The sequence below is a fragment of the Cricetulus griseus genome, assembly GCF_003668045.3.
Source record: "Cricetulus griseus strain 17A/GY chromosome 1 unlocalized genomic scaffold, alternate assembly CriGri-PICRH-1.0 chr1_0, whole genome shotgun sequence".
Taxonomy (NCBI): Eukaryota; Metazoa; Chordata; class Mammalia; order Rodentia; family Cricetidae; genus Cricetulus; species Cricetulus griseus.
The window spans coordinates 65,302,305-65,323,083 of record NW_023276806.1 but is presented as its reverse complement, the minus strand read 5'-3'; the positions used below and the strand labels follow the sequence as shown (position 1 = coordinate 65,323,083).

At 52.3% G+C, this 20,779-nt stretch overlaps 2 protein-coding genes across 8 annotated transcripts; one reads left to right on the top strand and one right to left on the bottom strand.

The window, feature by feature from the left end:
- Positions 1 to 483: 483 nt before the first annotated feature.
- Trim46 (tripartite motif containing 46) lies at positions 484 to 12,594 on the bottom strand. Of its 5 annotated transcripts, none has more exons than XM_027393222.2 (10): positions 12,415 to 12,594; positions 10,848 to 11,109; positions 10,292 to 10,635; positions 8,970 to 9,113; positions 8,791 to 8,886; positions 5,425 to 5,678; positions 5,033 to 5,154; positions 3,747 to 4,049; positions 2,603 to 2,900; positions 484 to 1,601 (listed from the first exon to the last, which is right to left on the bottom strand). In XM_027393222.2, the coding sequence occupies exons 1-10, from the start codon at positions 12,475 to 12,477 to the stop codon at positions 1,208 to 1,210; spliced, it is 2,280 nt and encodes a 759-aa protein (XP_027249023.1). In that variant the 5' UTR covers positions 12,478 to 12,594; the 3' UTR covers positions 484 to 1,207. The 5 variants fall into 5 exon arrangements, with proteins under 5 accessions (XP_027249023.1, XP_027249025.1, XP_027249024.1 ...); XM_027393224.2 differs by having other exon boundaries at positions 12,405 to 12,541; XM_027393223.2 differs by lacking the exon at positions 12,415 to 12,594 and adding an exon at positions 11,830 to 12,059.
- A 20-nt stretch (positions 12,595 to 12,614) lies between these two features.
- Krtcap2 (keratinocyte associated protein 2) lies at positions 12,615 to 16,312 on the top strand. Of its 3 annotated transcripts, none has more exons than XM_027393229.1 (5): positions 12,615 to 12,635; positions 13,512 to 13,666; positions 13,802 to 13,865; positions 15,865 to 15,931; positions 16,160 to 16,312. In XM_027393229.1, the coding sequence occupies exons 2-5, from the start codon at positions 13,574 to 13,576 to the stop codon at positions 16,278 to 16,280; spliced, it is 345 nt and encodes a 114-aa protein (XP_027249030.1). In that variant the 5' UTR covers positions 12,615 to 12,635; positions 13,512 to 13,573; the 3' UTR covers positions 16,281 to 16,312. The 3 variants fall into 3 exon arrangements, with proteins under 3 accessions (XP_027249030.1, XP_027249032.1, XP_027249031.1); XM_027393231.2 differs by lacking the exon at positions 12,615 to 12,635 and adding an exon at positions 12,653 to 12,802; XM_027393230.2 differs by lacking the exon at positions 12,615 to 12,635 and adding an exon at positions 13,051 to 13,208.
- Positions 16,313 to 20,779: the final 4,467 nt, after the last annotated feature.

Here is a 20,779-nt window from a genome sequence, read left to right as displayed (position 1 = left end):
ACCCTGGGAATGAGGAAGTGGTTCTAGTTCCCTGACCCCTTTGGGCCCAGACATCCTACCATGCCCACAGCCACATCCCTGCGGGTCCACGGCTATGGTTCAGATATCCAAGTTGGGCATGATGCTAGCAGTCAGTGCTGAGCCCCACCCTGGCAGTGAGTGTCAGCTGGGGCCCGGATCTTAGGTGTAGCAGGAGGTGGTGCACACCTAACTTAGGGACCTCCATCTCCTGGGTGCCATCGCCACGTCAATCAGAAATGGTCACATTCGCCGGGCGTTGGTGGCACATGCCTTTAATCCCAGCACTCGGGAGACAGAGGCAGGTGGATCTCTGTGAGTTCGAGGCCAGCCTGGTCTCCAGAGAGAGTGCCAGGATAGGCCCCAAATCTACACAGAGAAACCCTGTCTCGAAAAACCGGAAAAAAAAAAAAAAAAAGAAATGGTCACACTCTGGGAAATGGTCATACTCTGGGAAAACAGAAATGTGCCTGGTGTCACAGTTTATTGTTTATAAACCATGAGAATCACAGCTGTTGCTCAGCATAGGCCTAGCAATGCCCACTGCAAGGAGGCAGTAGCAGGCACCAGAGGCCTAGCTTGGCCCAACCCAGCGGGGACACCAGCCTCGGCTGAGTTCCCAAGGGAGACTTGGCACGTTGGCATGGGTGCAGGGTAGGTAAAGCATGCAAGAGGGAGAAGAGGGACAGAAGGGACATGCGGCTGGGGGTATAGGGACCTAAATAAAATGGTAGGTTCTCCTCCCTCTCACTGGGGAGGCTCAAAGCCTGGCTGCCAAGGCTGTAGTTCAGCATCATTGGAGCAGGGAGCTTGGCAAGGCAAAGGGCAGAGCTGTCGATCACACCCACTGTTCTAGGTGCCCTCCCTCCCTGTAAGCCTGGGTGGTGGGGGGGCAAGACAGGGATGGGATAGGGGCTTTCTATGTCTTGGTTAAGACGGCAGGGCCTGGGGCAGAGACTTGGTGGGCCTGGGGGCCCAGGCCAACAGGTAACACAGAGAATGGAGGACATCCAGAGGTAATCAGGGGAGAGCCCCTTAGTCAGGGAAGCCCTGGGAAGACACAGCTGGCAAGGTATACAGGGCAGGACCACATAGTTAGGAAAAGTCTGGGGAGAAGCTGCTGGGCAAACAACCCGCTGCCTGGAGGCCGGGGAGCAGAGCTTAGGTCTGGAAAGGGGGGCTGAAAGACTCAGTCCAGTTTGGCAAAGCCCCCGATGGTGACTTTCCTCTCAGGCTTGGTGCCCACAGGCTCCTGCAGCTGAACAGCGCCACCACCAATGAAGCAGAAGGCAGGGCACACAGGCCCTGAGCAGTCCAGGGGGCACTCGAGGAGCCCACGGAAGGACACAGCATCCAGGAAGGAAACTCGCCCCCGCTCGTAGTCCAAGCAGATGCCCAGGCGGGGTGGCAGGGGCACTGTGCAGCCAGCTGCTGGGCCATCCCTCCCGGTCAGCCCTGCATTCGAACTTGCTCCGGAACCCAGAAGGATCTTGCCCATGCCAATGGTGAGGAAAGCAAAGGGTGGCAAGGCCTCTACCGTAGCATCTTCGGCACCGCTGTCATGTCCGCTGTCTGGGTCGTACCTGTAGGAGTGGGAATCGGGAAGGAGGATGTTGGGAGCCAGAGGAAGGGAATGGGGGAGGGACCGGGGAGCTGAAATGTTGGAAGGATGGAATGTTGGGGAACAAGAGGTTGCAGGTATTAAGGTGAACACAGGTTAAGGGGGCAAGGGTTAGGGTGTCGGGCTCGGGGCTCCAGTTTGCGTAAGAAAGAAGTAAGGAAAGGAAAGTGCACAAGAAAGGTGAGGTGGGGAGGGAGAGATGGGAGGTTGCTATAGCACACTGAAGAAATATGGGGCTTGTCAGGCAGGACAAAAGGTGCTGAGGAAAACGGTGCTAGGGAAGTCAGGTTAGCGAACCGTGTTGACAGCTGGCGATGCTGGAAGGATGACAGCACAGTGACTAAGATGTGGTGGGGAAGGCCGGGGGCAGAGCAAGGGCGACGGTCGGGAGATGAAGATGGACTGGTGTCGGGATTCTAGAGGGACACACGAGCGAGCGGGGACAACAGAATTCCAACGGGAATTTGGGCTGGGAGAAGGCATTTGAAGGGTGGAGGACTCAGGAGAGAGGGCTCTGGAGGGAAATGTGGGAAGAGGTATTAATGGCATCGGCGGCAAGGAGGGCTGTGGAGATACGTTTAAGGGAAGAACTATGAGATGCCGAGAAAGAGGTAGGCGAAGGAGGTCTTGGAGAAACAACTTCTCATAGAAATAAAGCACTAGGGGAAAGGTCACGGGAGGTCAGATACTGGTCCCGAGTGACAGACAGAAGGAAGAGGTGATGGCTCTGCTTTCTATCAACCTTTCCCCCAACTATACACTCTGAAAGCCAGTCCTCAAAAGACCCATCTGCTGAGCCCACATCTTTTCCATGCATAAGCCCCCCAGTCTGGCTTCCATGCTACTTGTTCTTACCACTCCCCAACCCCACCCTAGCAAGTCTGTGTTCCCTGCACCGCCCTTGCCAGCCCCAGCTCCTTCCCCAGGGCTTCATCCCCACCCCTTGCAGCAGAAGGGCCTGACCTGGGGCTGATCACATCCGGGGCACCCTGGAAGCTTTCCTGAAGCTTGCTCTCCAGCCCGACGCCCACCTTGACCAAGTAGGAGGCAGGGTCTACTGCACAGGCCCAGTAGCTGCGGCCCTGGGTCACAGCCACATCACCCAGGACCACGTCCACACTCAGATGGCAGCCTGTGAGCAGCCGCTCGGCAGCCAGCAGCAAGGGAAGCCCTGGAATGCTCCGCACCGCTCGCTGGTCCTTGCTGATAGCTAGCCGCTCTCGGCTGGCGCCCCAGCGGCCATCAAGGAAGAAGTGCAGGACTAGAGGCAGGAGGGGGTTAAGACAGAAGGAAAGGTTTCAGGAACACACTGGCACTGGGGATCGTGAGGTGTCGGCACAGACACTGGGAATTTTGGGCACAGGGAATAAGATGTTAAAGGGGTTCAGTTACCAGGAACTGGAAGGGGCCCAAAGGAATAGGGCGTGGGGAACTGAAAGAGAAGAAAGGGGCATAGGCATGGGACCCCAGAAAGAGCTGCAGGGATGACTCGTGGGCAAAGAAAACAGTGTCCCATCTCTAGTTGACTTAGGGTTTCTACAACCCGTTTTCAATGGTTGGCCCTGTGGGCCATCTCCACTGTCATCCTGTTACATCTGGTCACATTCCTGACACCACTGACATGGACCTTCCGTCCCATGCTCCGATGCTCATGCCTGATCCCTATACCCAACTTTGTCTCTTTTGCCCTTTACCCCAGTGGTGAGCACACTTGGCAAGCCACTATTTTAACACTGACTGAGCCCTTACTGTGAGTCAGAAGCTAAGTCTTTACATGTGCCATCTTACGATGTGTTAATTACCAAACTCCCTATTAAGTATTATTATTACCTCCATAGAAGAAGATTCTGAAAGCTCAGAGAAGGAAAAAGTTGTGGCTAAGGACACACAGTGGTCAAGGGGCAAAGGTGGGTTTTGAACCCCGGGCAGTTTAGCTCCGGAGGAAACAAGTGTAATCCACACACTAAATTGTACAAATTACATAAAGCAAATTGTATTAAATTGCTCTTCCCATGCCCATTGGGAATCAGCCGAGTACCTGAGCCATCTTGTACCCTCTGCTTGAGCGTCTAAGGTGGGCCCATGAGACCACTGTCTGTCTGCTCACCAGGTGCTGGAGGCGTGTGCAGGTGTACATCTTCACTGTATTCTCCATAGCCAGCCTTGTTGCAGCCACGAACACGAAGTACATACACAGAGCCTGTATCAGGGTTCTCGAGAAGGGCACTGGTGCCCCTCACCTCCTCCCGTCGCTGCCAGCGTGCAGGGCCTGGCTGGGCAGGGACATCGGTGCGCCGGAACTCAACAGTGTAATGCCAGGCAGGTGGTGAGTGGGGGGGCAGCCGCCAGCACAGGAAGATTTGGTCATAGGCAAAGGTGCGCTGGGTGTCGATGACAGGAGCCTCCGGCACTGTTGGAAGAGACAACAGGGGTCAGTCAGGGTCTGGCCACTGGCCTGGCATGGAGAGTGGGGCAGGCAGGAAAGAGGAAGCAGCGGGAGCCGGGGGGGTGAGTGTAGGTGAGGGAGCTGGGGGAAGGAACCTGGGTGGGCAAGACAGGCCCCAAAGGAGAAAGAAGTGGTCAAGTGCTGGGCAGGGGGTAGGAGCCCAAGCTCTGGTCCTAGTTTGCCACTACCCTACTTTGGCCTGAAGTAAGCCACTTTCCCTCTCTGGGCCTCAGTTTCCTCAAATGGCAGCATCAGACCAAGTGAGCTCTGAGGACCCTTATGGGTTAGTCTTTGAGTTAAGAGGAGCCCCAGAATGAGGCAGGCAAAGGCCACTGGAACCCAGGCAAGAGAGCCCTGAGCAGGAAGGGGTGCAGAAGAATTGGGAGGGAGGTACCAGGGTCAGCAAGACAAAAGATAGGAAGGAAGCGGAGGGGAGCAAGCTTGCTAGCAGGGGAGGGCTTATAGGTCAAGAGGAGGAGCATGAAAGTCCAGAAGGCAGGGGCCAAGATAAGGAAAGGTCAGAAGGACCGGGGTTATGCAACAGCCTAAAGAAGGCAGAAGAGACAGGGCATTTGTCAAGTGGGAGGACCAAGAATTCTGAGTACATTAGGAGAGAAGGAAGCAAAATGTGGGTGGCCAAGCTGTGTGGGAGCACAGGGAAGGGAGTAGGGAGGGGGCCCGCGGGTTGCAGGGCCCCCAGGGCAGGGCTGCTGACTTGCCTGGGGTGTTCCGGAGCAGAGTCCGCGGTGGCCACAGCCTACAAAGAGAGAGGGAGAAGCAGCGCTGAGCGCGGTAGGATGGTGTGGCAGGGTTGGCTGGGTGGGAGTGGCTGGCCAGGCCAGGCAGGAGGCCAGGAGGTCCCTGGTGGGCACTGCCCCCCGGGTCCGCTGCTGGGGGTGGGGAGGGAAGAAGGCTCTGGCTGGACATGGGCCTGGCTAGCTCCTTACCTCTCAGGAAGTTAAGCTCTGTCAGCAGCTTCATCTCACGCCCCACATCCAGCTGGCAATGGCGGAAGGAGGAGCTGGCAGCCGGCCGGAATGTCTGGAGGGCCTCAGTGGCTCTGGCAATCCTAGAAAGGGCAGACAAGGGTCAGGCACTGCCAGGTGGGCAGCAACCCCTCCCCTCCTCAGGCTCCTGCCCTGCCTATTCCTAGAGCCCCGCCTTCTGCTTCAGGTCTCTACCTCACTCCTCAGGAGCAGCTAGCATCAGTTTGACCACATGAAAATCCTCAGAGCTCCAGCACTCCACCTGGGTATTCTAGCTATCGTCCCAGGCACTAGCTACACCCATGATGCCCACCTCCTTGGAGCCTGCACCCTTAGGCCATGTCCTTCAGTACCTGTTATGCAGCTGTTTGGCTGCTTGCACAAAACAAGGCTGGTCTGTTTCCTTAAGGACTTCCTGGGCATAACCCACCAAACCCGAGCCGTCCAGCAGGCTCTGGTGCTCGTGGATCTGGGCGCTGAGCCGGGATAACCGCTCTTGCTGGCACTCTTCGATGGCCTGAAGCAGTGAGGCCCGCTTCTCTTCCAGCATAGCCCCCAGTCCCCGAACCAGCTGTGACACTTCTTCCTTCGCCTGCTGACCACTCACCTGTCCAGGGACCAACACCCAAGGGATGAATGACTCAACTATCTTCCTGGAGGCAGTGCTTGTACCTAAGATGCTACACCATACTGTCCTAGGGAAGTTAGATATATTTAACCTATCCATCTCAACTGGGCCAGGATCATGACTGGCAAGGCTCCTACACCACAGATGTGGTCACTTCCTGACCATTTGTGCTGACTTTCCCAAATGCTCACGTCATAGTCATAATTGTAGGCTAGAGAGAGGCCCTTTCTTTCTTTCTTTTTTTTTTTTTTAAAAGATTTATTATGTATACAGTGTTCTGTCTGCATGTAGGCCTGCAGGCCAGAAGAGGGCACTGGATCTCATTACAGATGGTTGTGAGCCACCATGTGGTTGCTGGGAATTGAACTCATGACCCCTGGAAGAGCAGTCAGTCCTCTTAACCTCTGAGCCATCTCTCCAGCCCGAAAGGGCCTGTCTATTTCCCAGATTTTTTTGGTTTTTAGAGACAGGGTTTCTCTATATAGCTTTGGAGCCTATCCTGGCACTCACTCTGTAGACCAGGCTGGCCTCGAACTCAGAGATCCACCTGCCTCTGCCTCCCAAGTGCTGGAATTAAAGGCGTGCGCCACCAATGCCCGGCTTTATTTCCCAGATTTTTGTTTTGATCTAGGAAACCAGATTAATATAGGAGAAAAGTACAAAGCCATATTAATTTGATACGTACTTGGGGAATCTTTTAGAAAGTATCTTTTTTAAAGATTTATTTATTATGTATACAATGTTCTGCCTGCACCAGATCTCATTACAGATGGTTGTGAGCCTCCATGTGGTTGCTGAGAATTGAACTTGGGACCTCCGGAAGAGCAGCCAGTGCTCTTAATCTCTGAGCTATCTCTCCAGCCCCCCTCCCCAAAAGTATCTTTATTATTTCACGTGTACGAATGTTTTGCCTGTGTGTAATATGCATACCAAGTGTGTGCCTGGTACCTGTGGAGACCAGAAAGGGCATCAGATACCCTGGAACTACAGATAGTTGTGAGCCACCATGTGGTTGCTGGAAACTGAATCTGGGTTCTCTGGAAGAACAGCAGTGTTCCTAACCACTGAACCACCTTTCCAGCTCTTACTTAGGGATCTCTATGAGACACAGGATTTTATGTAGCCCAGGATGACCTTGAACTTGCTGTGTGCTGGTGAGAGAGTCCCTTTAGTCATTTCCCCCATTCCTTAGATCACAGTGTAAGCCACCATGACCAGTTTAACTTTTTTTTTTTTTTTAAGAATAATTCATGCCCGATGGTGGTGGCACACACCTTTAATCCATTCAGAAGACAGAGGTAGATGGATCTCTGCATTCAAGGCCAGCCTGGTCCAGTGAGTGAGGGAAACCCTGTCTCAAAAAAACAAAAAAGAAAAAGAAAAACCAAAATAATAATAATAATAATAATAATAATAATAATAATAATAAGTAATAACAATCAGGAGTTGGAGAGATGGCTCAGTGGTTAAGAACAAGTATTGCTCCTTCAGAGGACCTGAGTTCAATTCCTAGCATCCATGTAAAGTTGCTGAACCATCTGTGACTACAGCTCCATGGGCATCCTCCCCCCATGGCATATAATCACAGTGACACACATGCATGACACATGATTAAAATATTTTTAAAAAATTAAAGCCAGCAGTGGTGGCACACACCTTTCACCCCAGCACTCAGGAGGCAGAGGTAGGTGGGTCTCTGTGAGTTCAAGAGCTAGTTTACAGAGCTAGTTTCAGGACAGCTAGGGCGGTTACACAGATAAAACTAATAATAATAATGAATGCATTTACATTTTTAACTTAAAATTTTTTAAATTTAATTTTGTCAGTTTTATGTTTTCTTACTGTGGTGATTTAGAGCCTTGACTATGTATTACTGCAGCAGACATACCCAGTCTTTCAACATATCTTTTTTTTTTTTTTTTGGTTTTTCCAGACAGGGTTTCTCTGTGTAGCTTTGGAGCCTATCCTGGCACTCGCTCTGGAGACCAGGCTGGCCTCGAACTCACAGAGATCCACCTGCCTCTGCCTCCCGAGTGCTGGGATTAAAGGTGTTTGCCATCAACACCGGGCCCTCAACATATCTTATTAAAAAATATTGATTTTACTTATTTGTGTGTGTGCCTGTGTGAGTTTTTGTGCACCACATGTATGCAGAAGCCCATGAAGGCCGGAAGAAGGCATCAGATCTCCTGGAGTTGGAGTTCTAGGTGATCATAGGCTGCCATGTGGGTGCTGGGAACTGGCCCTGATCTTCTGCAAGAACAGTAAGTGTTCTTAACCTCTGGGCTGGGTCATCTCTCTGGCCCTCTTTGCCCTTTGTGAGGAGATGCACGTATTGACTGAGTGTCACTATCAACTCCAAAGCAATGTACTTGTCAAGAAATGATGTGACAGGTGGATATATGGACTGGCTTAGCCATGCTGCTGAGAGAGATGGGGAAGGCTGGAAACTAGTGGAAGAGCTGTTCTCAGTAGTTGGTTATTTGGTCACATTGCAGTCTCAATACCAGCGTCTGGCAAACAAGAATGTTTGGCCTTAGTGTGTGAAGGAAGGCCTTCTTGCTGCATGTCAGAGAATACAGCAAATAGCCCTTTCTGAGCCTAGAGCTCCTCAAGTGATTGCAACCTGAAGTCACCATTATACTAATCAGCCATATTTTGCCTTAGCCCTTAATCTCTTAATGTCTCACTCCAATAAGAAAGGTCACGATTGCCCTAATGTTCACTTTTGGATTGCACTAGCTATGGCATGCTGGTGGCTAAGCCATTGTTACCGTCCATCCCCACCTCAGTTCATTCAGATAGCCTTGCAGAAACTTTGCACCTCACCTCACCCCCAGCTTCAGGGTTGTGTCCATGCTAAGCGAAACCTACAGGTATTTGCCCTCCTTAGTGCTCAGCTGTAGCCCTCCTACCCACACAGCAGCCCTAGCTACAGCCTAAGCTAGGTATTGGTGTTCTTGCCAACGAAGTTTAACCAGAGCCTCCACCCACACACATCCTCCTCCTGTGGGCTCTGAACTGGCAGCAAGGCAATGGGGGCATGCACATCCAAGCAGGATCCAAGGTACACGTCTATGCCCTTCCTCACCTCAGTGTGCCTGATGGTCTCTTCCAGCTCACAGATCTGGGTCTGTACCGTGTCCTGGTTTCCCAAGATGTATGCCAGGCTCTTTGTCAGCTTATCCTAGGGCAAAGAAAGAGATGGGCATCATCCTGGCTCTGCAGAGGCAAGTAATTAGGAGGTGTGTGTTAGTGCTGGGTCTTTACCTTGAGAGCCTGGTAGGCACTGAGCACTGGAGTGATCTTGTGCCCACTGTGGGTACGCCGTACCCTGCAGAGTTGACACACCAGCCGTTGGCATGTCTTACAGTAGTGGGTCACCTCTTCTTTGTGGTCTGGACACATCAGACCCTAGGGGTACAAAGGATAGTGAAACAGTCAGCCAATGTTATGTGTAAGGGTGCTGACCCACCAGCAATTGGTTGAAGGGAGTGGAAACAGTGGTGGTGCTCTATAGTGCCATCTGATGGTGGACACTGGCATTAAAGCACTTCTGAACTGGCCAAGCCAGTTCCATTTCACTAGCATTGCTTCTCCCTGCATCTGTTCACCCAGATTTGCATGTAGTAGTAACAACAATAATGATGATAATTAACATAATCCTGTAGCTCATCTTTGTTCACCGTCGTGCCCAATTTCTAGAATAGCAGCATCCTGCATATAAACAATTTTTTTTTTTTTGAGACAGGCTTTCTCTGTGGATTGCCTGAAACCTAATTTGTAGACCAGGCTGGCTTCAAATTTACAGAGATCCACCTGCCTCTGCCTCCCAAGAGCTGGGACTAAAGGCATGCGCCACCACCACCCACCTATAAGCAACTTTTTGAGATAGAGTTTCTGGTGTAGCCCAGGCTGGCTTTCAACTTCCAAGTCTCTTGATTCAACCTTCCAAGTGCTGGGAACTCAGGCATGTGCCCCTGTGCTTGGCCAGATAACACTTTTTAAAGCAACAGACATCTCCTGTGATCCTATCAACAGCCCTTTGGGTACAGATATTATAGGGTAGATTCTCTCATCTCTACATAGCAGATGAGATGAGAAACCCATAGATACTGAATCATTTGTTCAGTGAATGTTAGAGACAGGAGCTGCTAGATATGATGGTGCACTCAGGAAACCGAGGCAAGGGGACTGCTATGAGTTCAAGGCTAGCGTGGGCTATGTGGCAAGGCTGTCTTTTTTCCTTAATATTTTATTTTGAATTATGTGTGTGTGTGTGAGTATATGTGTAGAGACATGCATTTGAGTGTGGGTGCCAGAAGAGGCCAGAGGTGTTACCCCTGGAGCTGGAATTACAGGGAAGAAAACTGGGATTCTCTGGAAAAGCTCTCAATCACAGAGCTCCAGGTCTAAGACCCCCCCCCCCACACACACACAGTTACACACACACACACACACACACACACACACTCATACACAGACAAAAACTCAACCTGGCCCACTACCCTTTGGAAGCCCAAATGCCAGCCACGGGTTCAGCACCACCATGCCCCTCCCGCTTCAGACCCCCTACTTCAGAACTGGCTCACCTTGGGGCGGAATGAGAGGGTGGGCAGAGTGGGCTCATGCTGGGCCTTCTGAGTGCCCCAGGGGTGGAAGAGTTTGAAGCATTCATTGCAGAAGGTAGCCCGGCACTCTGTGCAGCCCTTGGTGGCCTCTAGTGGCGGCGGCTTGCACAACTGGCACAGAATGGCGCCCCCCACACTCACGCTCTGTCGGTACCTCTCCACAACGCGCTCTAGGGTCAGGTTTCGGAAAAGCCCAGAAAGGCCCCGCTCCCCCAGCTCCACATCGCCCTGGCAGGCTGGGCACGGGAATATGATCGTTTGAGGGTGCAAGGCACCCCGCTTCCGCCCAGGGTATGTCCCAAAGCCTGTGGAAGGACCCAGGAGGTAGAGATGAGAATTACAGCTGCCTGAGGGTGGGTGACATCTGTTCAATTAAAAAGTGGACTTTTATTACATTAGAGTTCAGTTCTCATTAGAATCCAGATGAACAGTAAGTATTCCACCCAAGAACGACAGATATCCCTGACCCTCTTCCGTCTTTCCGTATTCCCACCCACTCCACAAACCCCATGCCCACCTGACTTAAGGAGCCGGTCCAAGCGATCTGGCTTGGGGAGAGTTCTCCGAGAGAGGCGGGGGCTGCGGGTGGAAGGGGTGGAAGCAGGAGAAGTGGGCTCCGAGCTGGGATCCCCACCATGGCCTATGTACCCCTGCTGGCCCAAAACCTCTCGGGCACAGGCCTGGCACACGTTGTGGGTACAAGGCAGCACTAGTGGCTGCTTGTACATCTCTTGGCACACTGGGCACAGCAGTTCCTTCTCCATGTTCTTCATGCTTGTCTGTGGAGGGACCAGGAGGTTGTTTGAGAGCTCCGACACTTGGGCATATAGCTCAGCCAGTCTCTTGGCTGCCAGGAAGGGCGGCACAAGCTACCTACTGCTTTGGCCCAGTACCTGCCTTGGTTGGTTCACACACCTTCCCAACTCTGTCTCCTGCTTGTGTTTCCCCCTTGGAGAGCTTAAGGCCCAACAAGAAGGTATGGTTGGAGCTCTGGCCTCCCCCAGTATCACGCCCCACCCCCATCCCTCCCGATGCAGCAGAGCTGGCAGGCAGTCCTCCCTCCTCACCCTGTCTCCATCCCTCCATCTCTGGGTTACGGGCCTGCTCCTGGAATTATTTCAAGGGCACCACCCATTCTACATCTGGGTGCTGTCCCCCCCGCCCCCTTTTCTAGCAACCCTCAGGCGCATGACTGCTCCCCGCGGCCAGGGTGCGCTAGCTCTCTGAACCCGCTGGGCACCGGCCCGTGGCCGCCCCAGCTCCCATCCTCCATCCTTCACTTCTATTTCTTCCAGTCTCCCCAAATCAAGCCATTCCTCTTCGCCTCCTATACTCGAGCTCTCCGGCCCAGTCTGGTGGGGAAACTCGGCCTGCTGCAACCCTTTGCCCAATCTGGGGGGAGGGGGAAGCGCCCCGCCTACTTGCCCCCTCCCCACCGGAAGTATCCCTCCCCCTTTTGGTGAGGGGTCTTCAGGCTATTCCCCACCCCCACACCTCACCTTGGTCCCTCTCTTCGCAGCCATCCCGGTCAGGGGCGCAGCTGACACAAAGGAGGGAGGGACAGGGAGGGAGGGGGAAGGAAGTGGTGGGGGGGAGCAGGGTTGGCACCGCCTCTGGGAAAGACGGGCACCGGTTGCCATGGCAACCTCAGGCTGTGCGGCAGCTCGCAGGGGGTGGGGGTAGTAGGGTGGGGGGTCGGGAGGGGTCCAAATTGGGAACTGCACCTAGGGGCAGCTTTTTCATCATCCCCCCGCCCCCGCCCTCGACCTGTCTTGGAAAACATCCAAGCTCACACATGCCCCGTCTCATAACCCTGGTGCACTGCTGGCCGCTACCCCGAGCCTACCCGCTGGGTCCGGGCAGCTTCTCGCTGCCTACACCCCAGCAGACGGGAATCTTGAAGGCACTCACCACTCGGCTGTCCCCAGGGTCCCTGCACACCTGCATCTCCACCCTTCCTTCCCGTCATTAACGAGTCCCTTCTCTACATTCCAGACTCTTCCAGGACCCCCACCTGTTCAAGCAGCTGGCTTGCCCCGACCCCTCTACACCCCCTCCTTCCCCTGGACCCCACCTTAACTCACACTGATGCGGACTAGTGCATCCATGATGGAAGTCAAGGTCTGCATATCCTCACCCTCAGCCATGGCCCTACTGTGCCCGCCCGCCCCCGGGTGCCCGATCCTGGCTGCTGCTGCGAACCCGGGGCTTAATGCAGGAGCCGGGTGGGGTGTAGGGAGGGGTGGGGAGAGTGAGATATCACTGCGCATGCTCCAGGGACCTGCCTCGAACTGCGCCCGTCGAGGTAGGGGGTGGGAAATAGTTCTTCCCACGTGGCTCTCCAAAGGCGGTCTAGGGGGTGGATAACATGGAAGGGTATTTGGGAGAGGAACCATTTCCTCTATTAGAATCTTTCACTGATCGCTCGTCACACTACTCACATAAAAAGCGAGAGGCTGTTTTCGGAGGAAGGTGAACTCCTGGTTGAGAGCGCTACATTTTGGGTGGGGCATGTCTTCGGGACATGTTGAGGCAATCAGAGTGGGGCGGGGGGATCTGAGGAACTTGTACTAGAGATGACACAAATAGCAAAGAAGACTCTAGGCCATGGGGTCGTGACTGAAAGACGTGAGTGCAGCTTGTCCTGAGAGGCAGCAGAAGCTGGAGACCAAGCAGGGCGGTGGTCCAGAATGCGCGTCGAAGCATTATTTCCTCCTTGCCGCACGGGGGCGCTGCGTCCGAGGCGCTTAGAGGAAGAAGTAAAGCCGAGTCCGCGCTGGGCCCTGCCTGACGCCTGCGTACAGACACCCGCGCCGGCTTTGGCTCCCCTTTTTCTCTGCCGGAGGCACAGATTGGACCCACGGGCGGGGCGTGATGGGTAACCGGGCCGGCGGGATGCCCGGGCTGCTCTAGTGGGGGTGGGCGCTGGGGTGGCCCTCTTTTCCCGGTAGGCTCGGTAAAGCTGACGTGTCCTGGTTTCCAGGGAGCTAGCGCTTCCTCGGGACGGACGGGCGGGAACTTGGGTGTGCGGGGCGGGCGCCGGGGGTTCCTGGAGGTCGCCGTGGGGTGGCGGTGGGGGACGTGTGGCTGCAGTCCCGGAGCGCTTGGAAGTGGTTGGCAGGCCGAAGTCGGGAGCGAATCTGCCTGCCTGAAGCTTAGCTTGACTCTTTCTCATCTCCAGTGGTCGGTACCGGAACCTCCTTGGCGCTGTCCTCCCTCCTGTCTCTGCTGCTCTTCGCTGGCATGCAGATATACAGCCGCCAGCTGGCCTCCACCGAGTGGCTCACTATTCAGGGGGGCCTGCTGGGCTCAGGCCTTTTCGTCTTCTCCCTGACTGTATCCTCCCCATGCTGGAAAAAGGCGCGGTGGCGGGGGGCGGGGGGGAGAGATAGGTTTGAACAGAGGATGTGTTTCTCCTACTCCCCAGCCCTGTCTTGTTGTAGGAGTTCCTCCTTAATTCCCTCAACCCAGGCCTTCAATAATCTCGAGAATCTGGTCTTTGGTAAAGGTTTCCAAGCAAAGATCTTCCCTGAGAGTAAGTGAAACGCGGTAGTTGATTGAACTCTTTTAACTTCACCCCCAAACATGCTGCTGAATTTCCCTGTGCTTGGATGGTAAAGGAGAAATACGTTTGCTAAAACTGTCTTGAAGACAGAGGATGCCTTTGGATCAAGCATTTTGTCCAGCTCCTGGCATTGGAGCTGGAAAAGAAGCACAAAAACAAGGAAAAGAAGAAAGAAAAAGGAAAGTGTGGCCCGCTCCCAGGAAGGGTTTCAAGCAAACATTTAAGCTTGAGGTGATGTTTGATAGGCATCCTCAGGAAGATGTTCTTTGTCCCTGTGAGAAAAGAAAGCAAGACAAGTTCACTGAGGGATTCCGATGTGAAATCGAGCCCGCTCTAGAGTTCTCTTGAGGGGACTGTGAAGTCTGTACTCACTGGGATGTTACTGATAGCAGGACTCCTGACCAAAGGAGAGTAGCGATCACTGTTAGATCCCTCTCTTGTTTCTCTCTCCCTCTTTCCTCTCCTTCCCTCTGTAGCTCAGACTGGCCTTGAACTTACTATGTAGCTGAGGATGACTTTGAACCCTTGAACTCCTGATCTTCCTGCCTCCATCTCCCATGCACTGGAATTAGCACAGCCTCATATAGTTCATGTGGAGCTGGGTATGGAACCCCGGGCTTTGAGCGTGATAGGCAAGCCCTCTACCCACATCTCCAGTCCTGATAGACAAGTTTTTGATGATTCTTGTTAGATGGTTCCTATAGAGATCCAATGGTTTAATTTTTCATGGAGTTATTAAGTTCACAAAGCAAAGTCAGCATCAGGACCACATCACACAACAAAAGCCACATGCTCAAAAACTCACAGCAGTTGTAGTCTTGTGAAAGCCTCACCTGGTAACACCAAAACCTGTCATTGTCATCCACATTTCCTTGCCTGCATCTGGGTTTTGCTGTCTTCACACCCCTGTTACAGGGTTCCAGCACTTCCAGGACGTCTGTCTCTTAAACTTCGTTCTGTATGTACAGTCTTTGTTATTTTATGAAAGAAACCATTGCTGGAGGACAAAATCCTTGTCTTTCCTTGCCTTCTCTGCTATCTCCAGCTGGACAAGTGGAGTCCCTTTGCTCTTTCTGCCCTCTCACCCCTCTCCTGTCCTGTCAGGTCTTAGTTTTCTTCCTAAATAACAGGAACAAGCCTTGTTCTCCAAGCCCTGCTAGTACATTTGATTTTATTTATAACTTTACTTTTGAGATAGGATCTCACTGTGTTGCTCAGGCTGGTCTTGTCTTGAATTACTGGGTTTAAGTGATCCTTCTGCCTCAGCTATATAGACCACTGCATTCAGCTTTCTTTTGTTTTTTGAGTTTTTTTTGTTTGTTTGTTTTGTTTTGTTTTTTTTTTGTTTTTTTTTGGCTGGGGGGAGGCCAGGAAATTAAATGAGATGTGGAGCAAGCTAGTAAAACAAAAACCAAACAAAATTTCATCCATCTTACCTCTGTGTTCTGAGCAGTGTTAAGGCTGTCTGAACTCTTGACTTTTATCAGGATATCTCTTTTCCTTTCTTTACCTGTTTTTGTTTTTGTTTTGTTTTGTTTTTGGTTTTTCAAGACAGGGTTTCTCTGTGTAGCTTTTTTTTTTAAAAGATTTTATTTATTATGTATACAACATTCTGCTTCCATGTATATCTGCACACCAGAAGAGGGCACCAGATCTCATAATGGATGGTTGTGAGCCACCATGTGGTTGCTGGGAATTGAACTCAGGACCTCTGGAAGAACAATCAGTGCTCTTAACCTCTGAGCCATCTCTCCAGCCCATCTGTAGCTTTGGAGCCTATCCTGGCACTGGCTCTGGAGACCAGGCTGGTCTGGAACTCACAGAGATCCACCTGCCTTTGCCTCCCTAGTGCTGGGGTTAAAGGCTTGTGCCACCAGGACATACCTTTTCAAGCAGCTTCCTCAAAAAGGCTCTACATACTTCCGGTTCTATGTTTCTCTACTGACCCTCCCTGTTGTTGCCTCTCCAGTTCTCATCTGCTTGCTGTTGGCACTCTTTGCATCTGGCCTCATCCACCGAGTCTGTGTCACCACCTGGTATGTATCTGACAGTTGGGCAAGGTACAACGATGTCTTGTCTTTTGGTACCAGATCTCCCTATGATGTGCCAGCCCCTTCCCTTCCCACCATATACCTTTTCCTCTGTTTTCTCATTTTTGCTGTTCCCTGATTTCCCAAACCCAAACCTGAATTCTTTCCCAGAAGCTAGTGTCTACCCTGCTAGCAACATGCCTGTTGATGTAACAACTTCTTTTCATCCTGTAGCTTCATCTTCTCCATGGTTGGCCTGTACTATATCAACAAGATATCCTCCACTCTGTACCAGGTGACAGCACCAGTCCTCACACCAGCCAAGGTCACTGGCAAGGGCAAGAAGAGGAACTAATCCTGAATGATTAATAAAGTTGATTCTTTGTAGTTCTGTCTGTGAGCTCTGATAAGTTGTAGACCTGCAATGTGTGAGCTTGGCAGGTACTGCAGTGTCCACTACTTCTGCTTACAACAGAGTTATTGTGGAAGAGATATGCAGCAATGATTCAAGGTCCTAACCTGTGAGGAGAGAGGGTAAAGGCTCAGAGTGTAACCATGAAGGGCTGCCTCTCAGAACCAGAGTAGGTGTGTGTGTGTGTGTGTGTGTGTGTGTGTGTGTGTGTGTGTGTGTACACACCTGTATGCTCATGCATGCATGTGTAGAGGCTGAAGGAGTGACAGGTGTCTTCTATTCTTTAAAGCTAAAAGGATCTTCCAGTGGAAGTGCAGCCCTTAACTTGGGACTGCTACTCAAGCTCCCCAGGCTGGGAAATGAACTTTTGTCCTTACCCTGAGCAAAATAGCCTGCATCCTTTTGCCGAACCCTACTGATGTTGCTGTCCTCACCCATCTCTTCTAGTCTAGCGTGAGCAAAGTGCCTGTGTTTGCAAGGATCCCAGGCTAATTACTAGCCCTTGCCTCTTTGCTCTGATTTCGTTTCCCCACTTTTATCTTGTGTCCAAGAGTTTTCTCAGTGTGAAAGAGCAGCGAGACCACTAGCCTCAGCCAGTCCTCATAGGAATGAGGCAAGTGGCCCCCAGACCCTGTTCTGTGCTGTCATGAGAAGCAGCTCTGGCCAAAGTGCTTGTCCTTCAGAACACCAAGGCACCTCCTTTCCTGGGGATGCTGTAGGCTTAGGGAACACCCATTTTGGTCACTTTTGTGTGCTCAGTAGTGCCTGATAATGGAAAGTAGGTTGGTTGAATGAAAGAACTTACCCTTCAACCCTTCTAGAACAAAATTCTATTCTTTAGAGGTACCTAAAGGTTAGGGAATAAGTAGTAGTAAAGATGGGACCTTTTTGGGGTGGGGGGTGAGGCAGGGTTTCTCTGTGGCTTTGGAGGCTTTCCTGGAACTAGATCTTGTAGACCAGGCTGGTCTCGAACTCACAGAGATCCACCTGCCTCTGCCTCCCGAGTGCTGGGACCAAAGGTGTGCACCACCACCTCCTGGCCAGGACGAGTAAAGATAAATAGAAGAGTTCTGAGGGAGGGTTACAGGCCACCCTACCCTATGCCATACCCTAGCTTTCCTTCTGTCGCTGGCCGGTAGGGAGCGCTGCACGGTTTACACAAAATGCCTGCAGAGGGCGCTGTGAGCTCATCTGTCGTACACACTTAGGCAGACTGCTCCCTGCAGATTGTCCCTAAAGGGCCGCTAGGGGGTGATGTAGTTCTTTGAAAGCCAACCTGGGGAAGCCAAGGGTCCAGATGCCCTCCTGGGAGGGCAGAAGCCTCTCTCCCCGTCCTTGGGCTGGGAGTGGGGCAGAGTTTCAGTAGAGACCAGTCTTCCTGAGAGTGGAGTTCCAGGCTCCTGGCTCACCTAGTGAGATTAAAGGGAATTACGAGGAATGTGATGTGTAGGGCCCTCTGAGGAAGAAAGTGGGGGTGTCCAAAGTAGGGTCTATGGGAAGCTGGATGGTTCTAGATGGTACTGTCAGCCTTGGGCTTTCTCCTTACCTGGAGTGGGAGCAGTGAGTAGGGCGCATACAGCCCTGGGGTGAGGCCTCCTGAGTGCCGGGTGGAGCCAGGCAGATGGCATCACTGCTGTGGCTGGGGAGTGAGGCGAAGACCGGAGAGAAGTGTCTCTCCTCCGCGGTGCTGAGGGATCGAGGCACCTGCTGCCACCTACGGTGTAGGACCAGGGGCAGAATGTGCCTGGGGATAGTGACCCATTCCTCAGGAATGGGTGCATTTACAAGGCAGGTCGGCGCCAATAGCCGCTTTATACTCAGCCTATCTGTGGTGTCTAGTTGTAGGCTGTACACAGCTGACCTGCCAATTAACCCTGGCAGGGGTATCACAGCCTCTAATCACCATCATTAGGTAAAGGGGCCTGAGGACACGGTGGCTTCCAAGGCCTGCAGGTGAAAGAGACAAAGGAACCTGGGGCTCCTGGGACTCCACCCCGGAGCCAGTAGACCTGAGGGAGAAAGGGGCATCCCCCTGGAGGACAGAGGGAGCCAGATGTTTCCTCCTGTTCACTCACACGTGGCAGTGACACCCGCAGGCACCCGCCGCCAACTCCGGAAACAGGAGTAAATAATACGAGGGCGGAGTCAGTGTGGCCTGGCGGGAGGCCTCTGACCCCTGACCTGAGGTGCTCCTTGGAGTCAAAGGTGATACCACCCTCCAAGAAGGCAGTGGGGCATTGAGACTGAGGCACGTAGGCAGGGCTGGCCTCGCTCCCTCCCGGGGACAGGCACTAGCATGAAGAGCGCCTGGCATTTAGGGCATACCAGTGGGACAGGGCGGGACCTGGGGGCGCCCAGGGCAGGCGGGAGGGCTAGTCTGCGCCAGGCCTTGGCTCCAGCCCTTTCCGCCCCTTATTGTCCTTGGTGAGAACCGGACACTGTCCTGTTCCCACTGGCCCCTGCCTCCACAGCTCTGCTCCCCAGGGCCTCTGGAAGGATGTTGGGAAACAAGAGAGGGCCAGAGACCCATAGAGACAGAGATGCCGAGAGAGACAGAGAGACAAATGCACACGGGAAAGCGTTCCGTGAAGGGCATATCCTGAAGTTCATTGTGAAGTCATTGGGTGGCAGGCTCTGTGGGAACCCTGGTGGAACAGGAAGCTGGCAGCCCTGTCTTCTTTGGGGGATTCCAGCAGTCTAATCTGTGCAGCCCTTGAGTTAGGTTACAAATACTGCTGCCTCCAAAGCAAACAATGATCAGAGCCGTAAGGCAGACAGCCCAGGTACCTAATTGTTCCCTTCAGGTACATTTCTTTACCTCCCTTAAAAAGAAATGGAAGTTCCTGGGGGCTCAAAGGCCAGACCCAGAATCTCGCTCCCCAGTCCACCCCTCCCAGGGCTGAGAGCCAGTTGGACATATTAAAGTTGTACCATAAAAGCTACTTGGTTGAGTTCCTGCCGAGGCAGAGAGAAGCTCCTAATTGCTCATAGATTTAGGCATTCTCAGTATCTATAGCAAACAGCTATAAGCCAGCTACTGGCAGTGTAGACTTCAAAGCTTTCCCTTGGGCTCCCAGGGACAGCCACACCCAGCTAGCCTCTTCAGCACTGGGCCTGTACAGGGTGGGAATTGTGGCCCACAGGTCTCAGCAGCTCCTCTCTGGGATTCAGATCCTTTGCCAGTTGGAGAGAGATCCAGGTCCCTTTATCTATAGAGGTTTCAGCCACAGCTGGAAAGACAAAGTACGTCTCCACTTAACAAATTAATACTTTTCTTTCATGTGTGGTGTGTGTGTGGTGTGCACACATGCATGCGAATTCATAAATATGTGTGTAGATGGGTGTGCGTGTTAAGTTGGGGGCCCAAAGTTACAGACTGGTGTCTTCCTCAGTCTCTCCCTTCTTATTTCCAGAGGTAGAGTCTCAGTGAAGCTGGAATCCACAGACTGGCAAGTCAAGTTAGCCAGCTTGCCCTGAGAATCCCCTGTCCCCTCATCCTAAGAGCTGGGACTGCAGGAGGTTGCCAGGCCTCCCAAGCTTTTAAATGGGTTTTAGGGATTAGAACTCCTGTCTTTACACAAGCCCTTTCTCCACTGAGCCATGTCCCCAGATCAAAATGAACAGTCCTTAACACAATGTTCTAATTGTGCTACCCATGCAATCGTTACAGGATTTATAGAAATTCCCATGATAGAAACTAAACTCCTATTTTATCCCTTCAAGTCTGTGATAATGGGTACACTGGATTCATTGGACTATTCTGTGTTTTGTATGCAAACTCAGAAACAAAAGCTCAATCAATTTTATGGCAAATCCCTTCTTTCTGTGTTACTAGAGTAACTGTGACTTTAGGTACTTTGGGAGATAACACCAGAAATTTTCATTGGAGGCCCCTGGAAGTAATAAAATCTAAACCAAATGGCTTTCCTAACCTGTGAGGAGGAAGCCTCAAGGTTCCCTGAGAACTTTTCACACCTTGAGAAAGCTGGAAAAGCAAAGCAGGGGAGGTCTCCTGTGCATGAGGGAGGGGCTCCACTGTATACCCAGGGGAACTGGGGAGCAGGGATACCATCCAGATTCTATGGAGAAAAGCTGTACTCTGTATGTCTGGATAGGGTTGCCTCGAGCACTGACTCAAGCTATATCAAGGGATTTCTGGGGCTGGGGTGTGTGTATATACCTGTGTGAGGATATAGATGGAGGCAAGTAGGAATAAGAATTGCAGAAGACCACCCCTCTTGCCCTGTTTCTAGGCTGTGCTCCAGGCCAGCGTTAGGCTTGTAGACAAGGTTAGGCTTGTGGGAAAGGGATGCTTCTTGATTCTGTTGTTGCTGTTGTTTAATTTAATTTGTATGTGTTTGCCTGTGTGTGTTCTTGGTGCCTGCAGAGGTCGTAAGAGGACATTGAATCCCCTGGAACTGGAGATACAGATGGCTGTGAAC

Coding starts and splice junctions, on each gene's coding strand:
- Trim46 (XM_027393223.2), bottom strand. CDS start 11,970: ATGGCAACCGGTGCCCGTCTTTCCCAGAGGCGGTGCCAACCCTGCTCC. Junction 8,887..8,969: donor GTGCCTACCAGGCTCTCAAG/GTAAAGACCCAG, acceptor TCTTTGCCCTAG/GATAAGCTGACAAAGAGCCT. Junction 5,155..5,424: donor GCCAAACAGCTGCATAACAG/GTACTGAAGGAC, acceptor TGCCCTTTCTAG/GATTGCCAGAGCCACTGAGG.
- Krtcap2 (XM_027393230.2), top strand. Junction 13,866..15,864: donor AGCAAAGATCTTCCCTGAGA/GTAAGTGAAACG, acceptor TTGCCTCTCCAG/TTCTCATCTGCTTGCTGTTG. Junction 15,932..16,159: donor CGAGTCTGTGTCACCACCTG/GTATGTATCTGA, acceptor TTCATCCTGTAG/CTTCATCTTCTCCATGGTTG.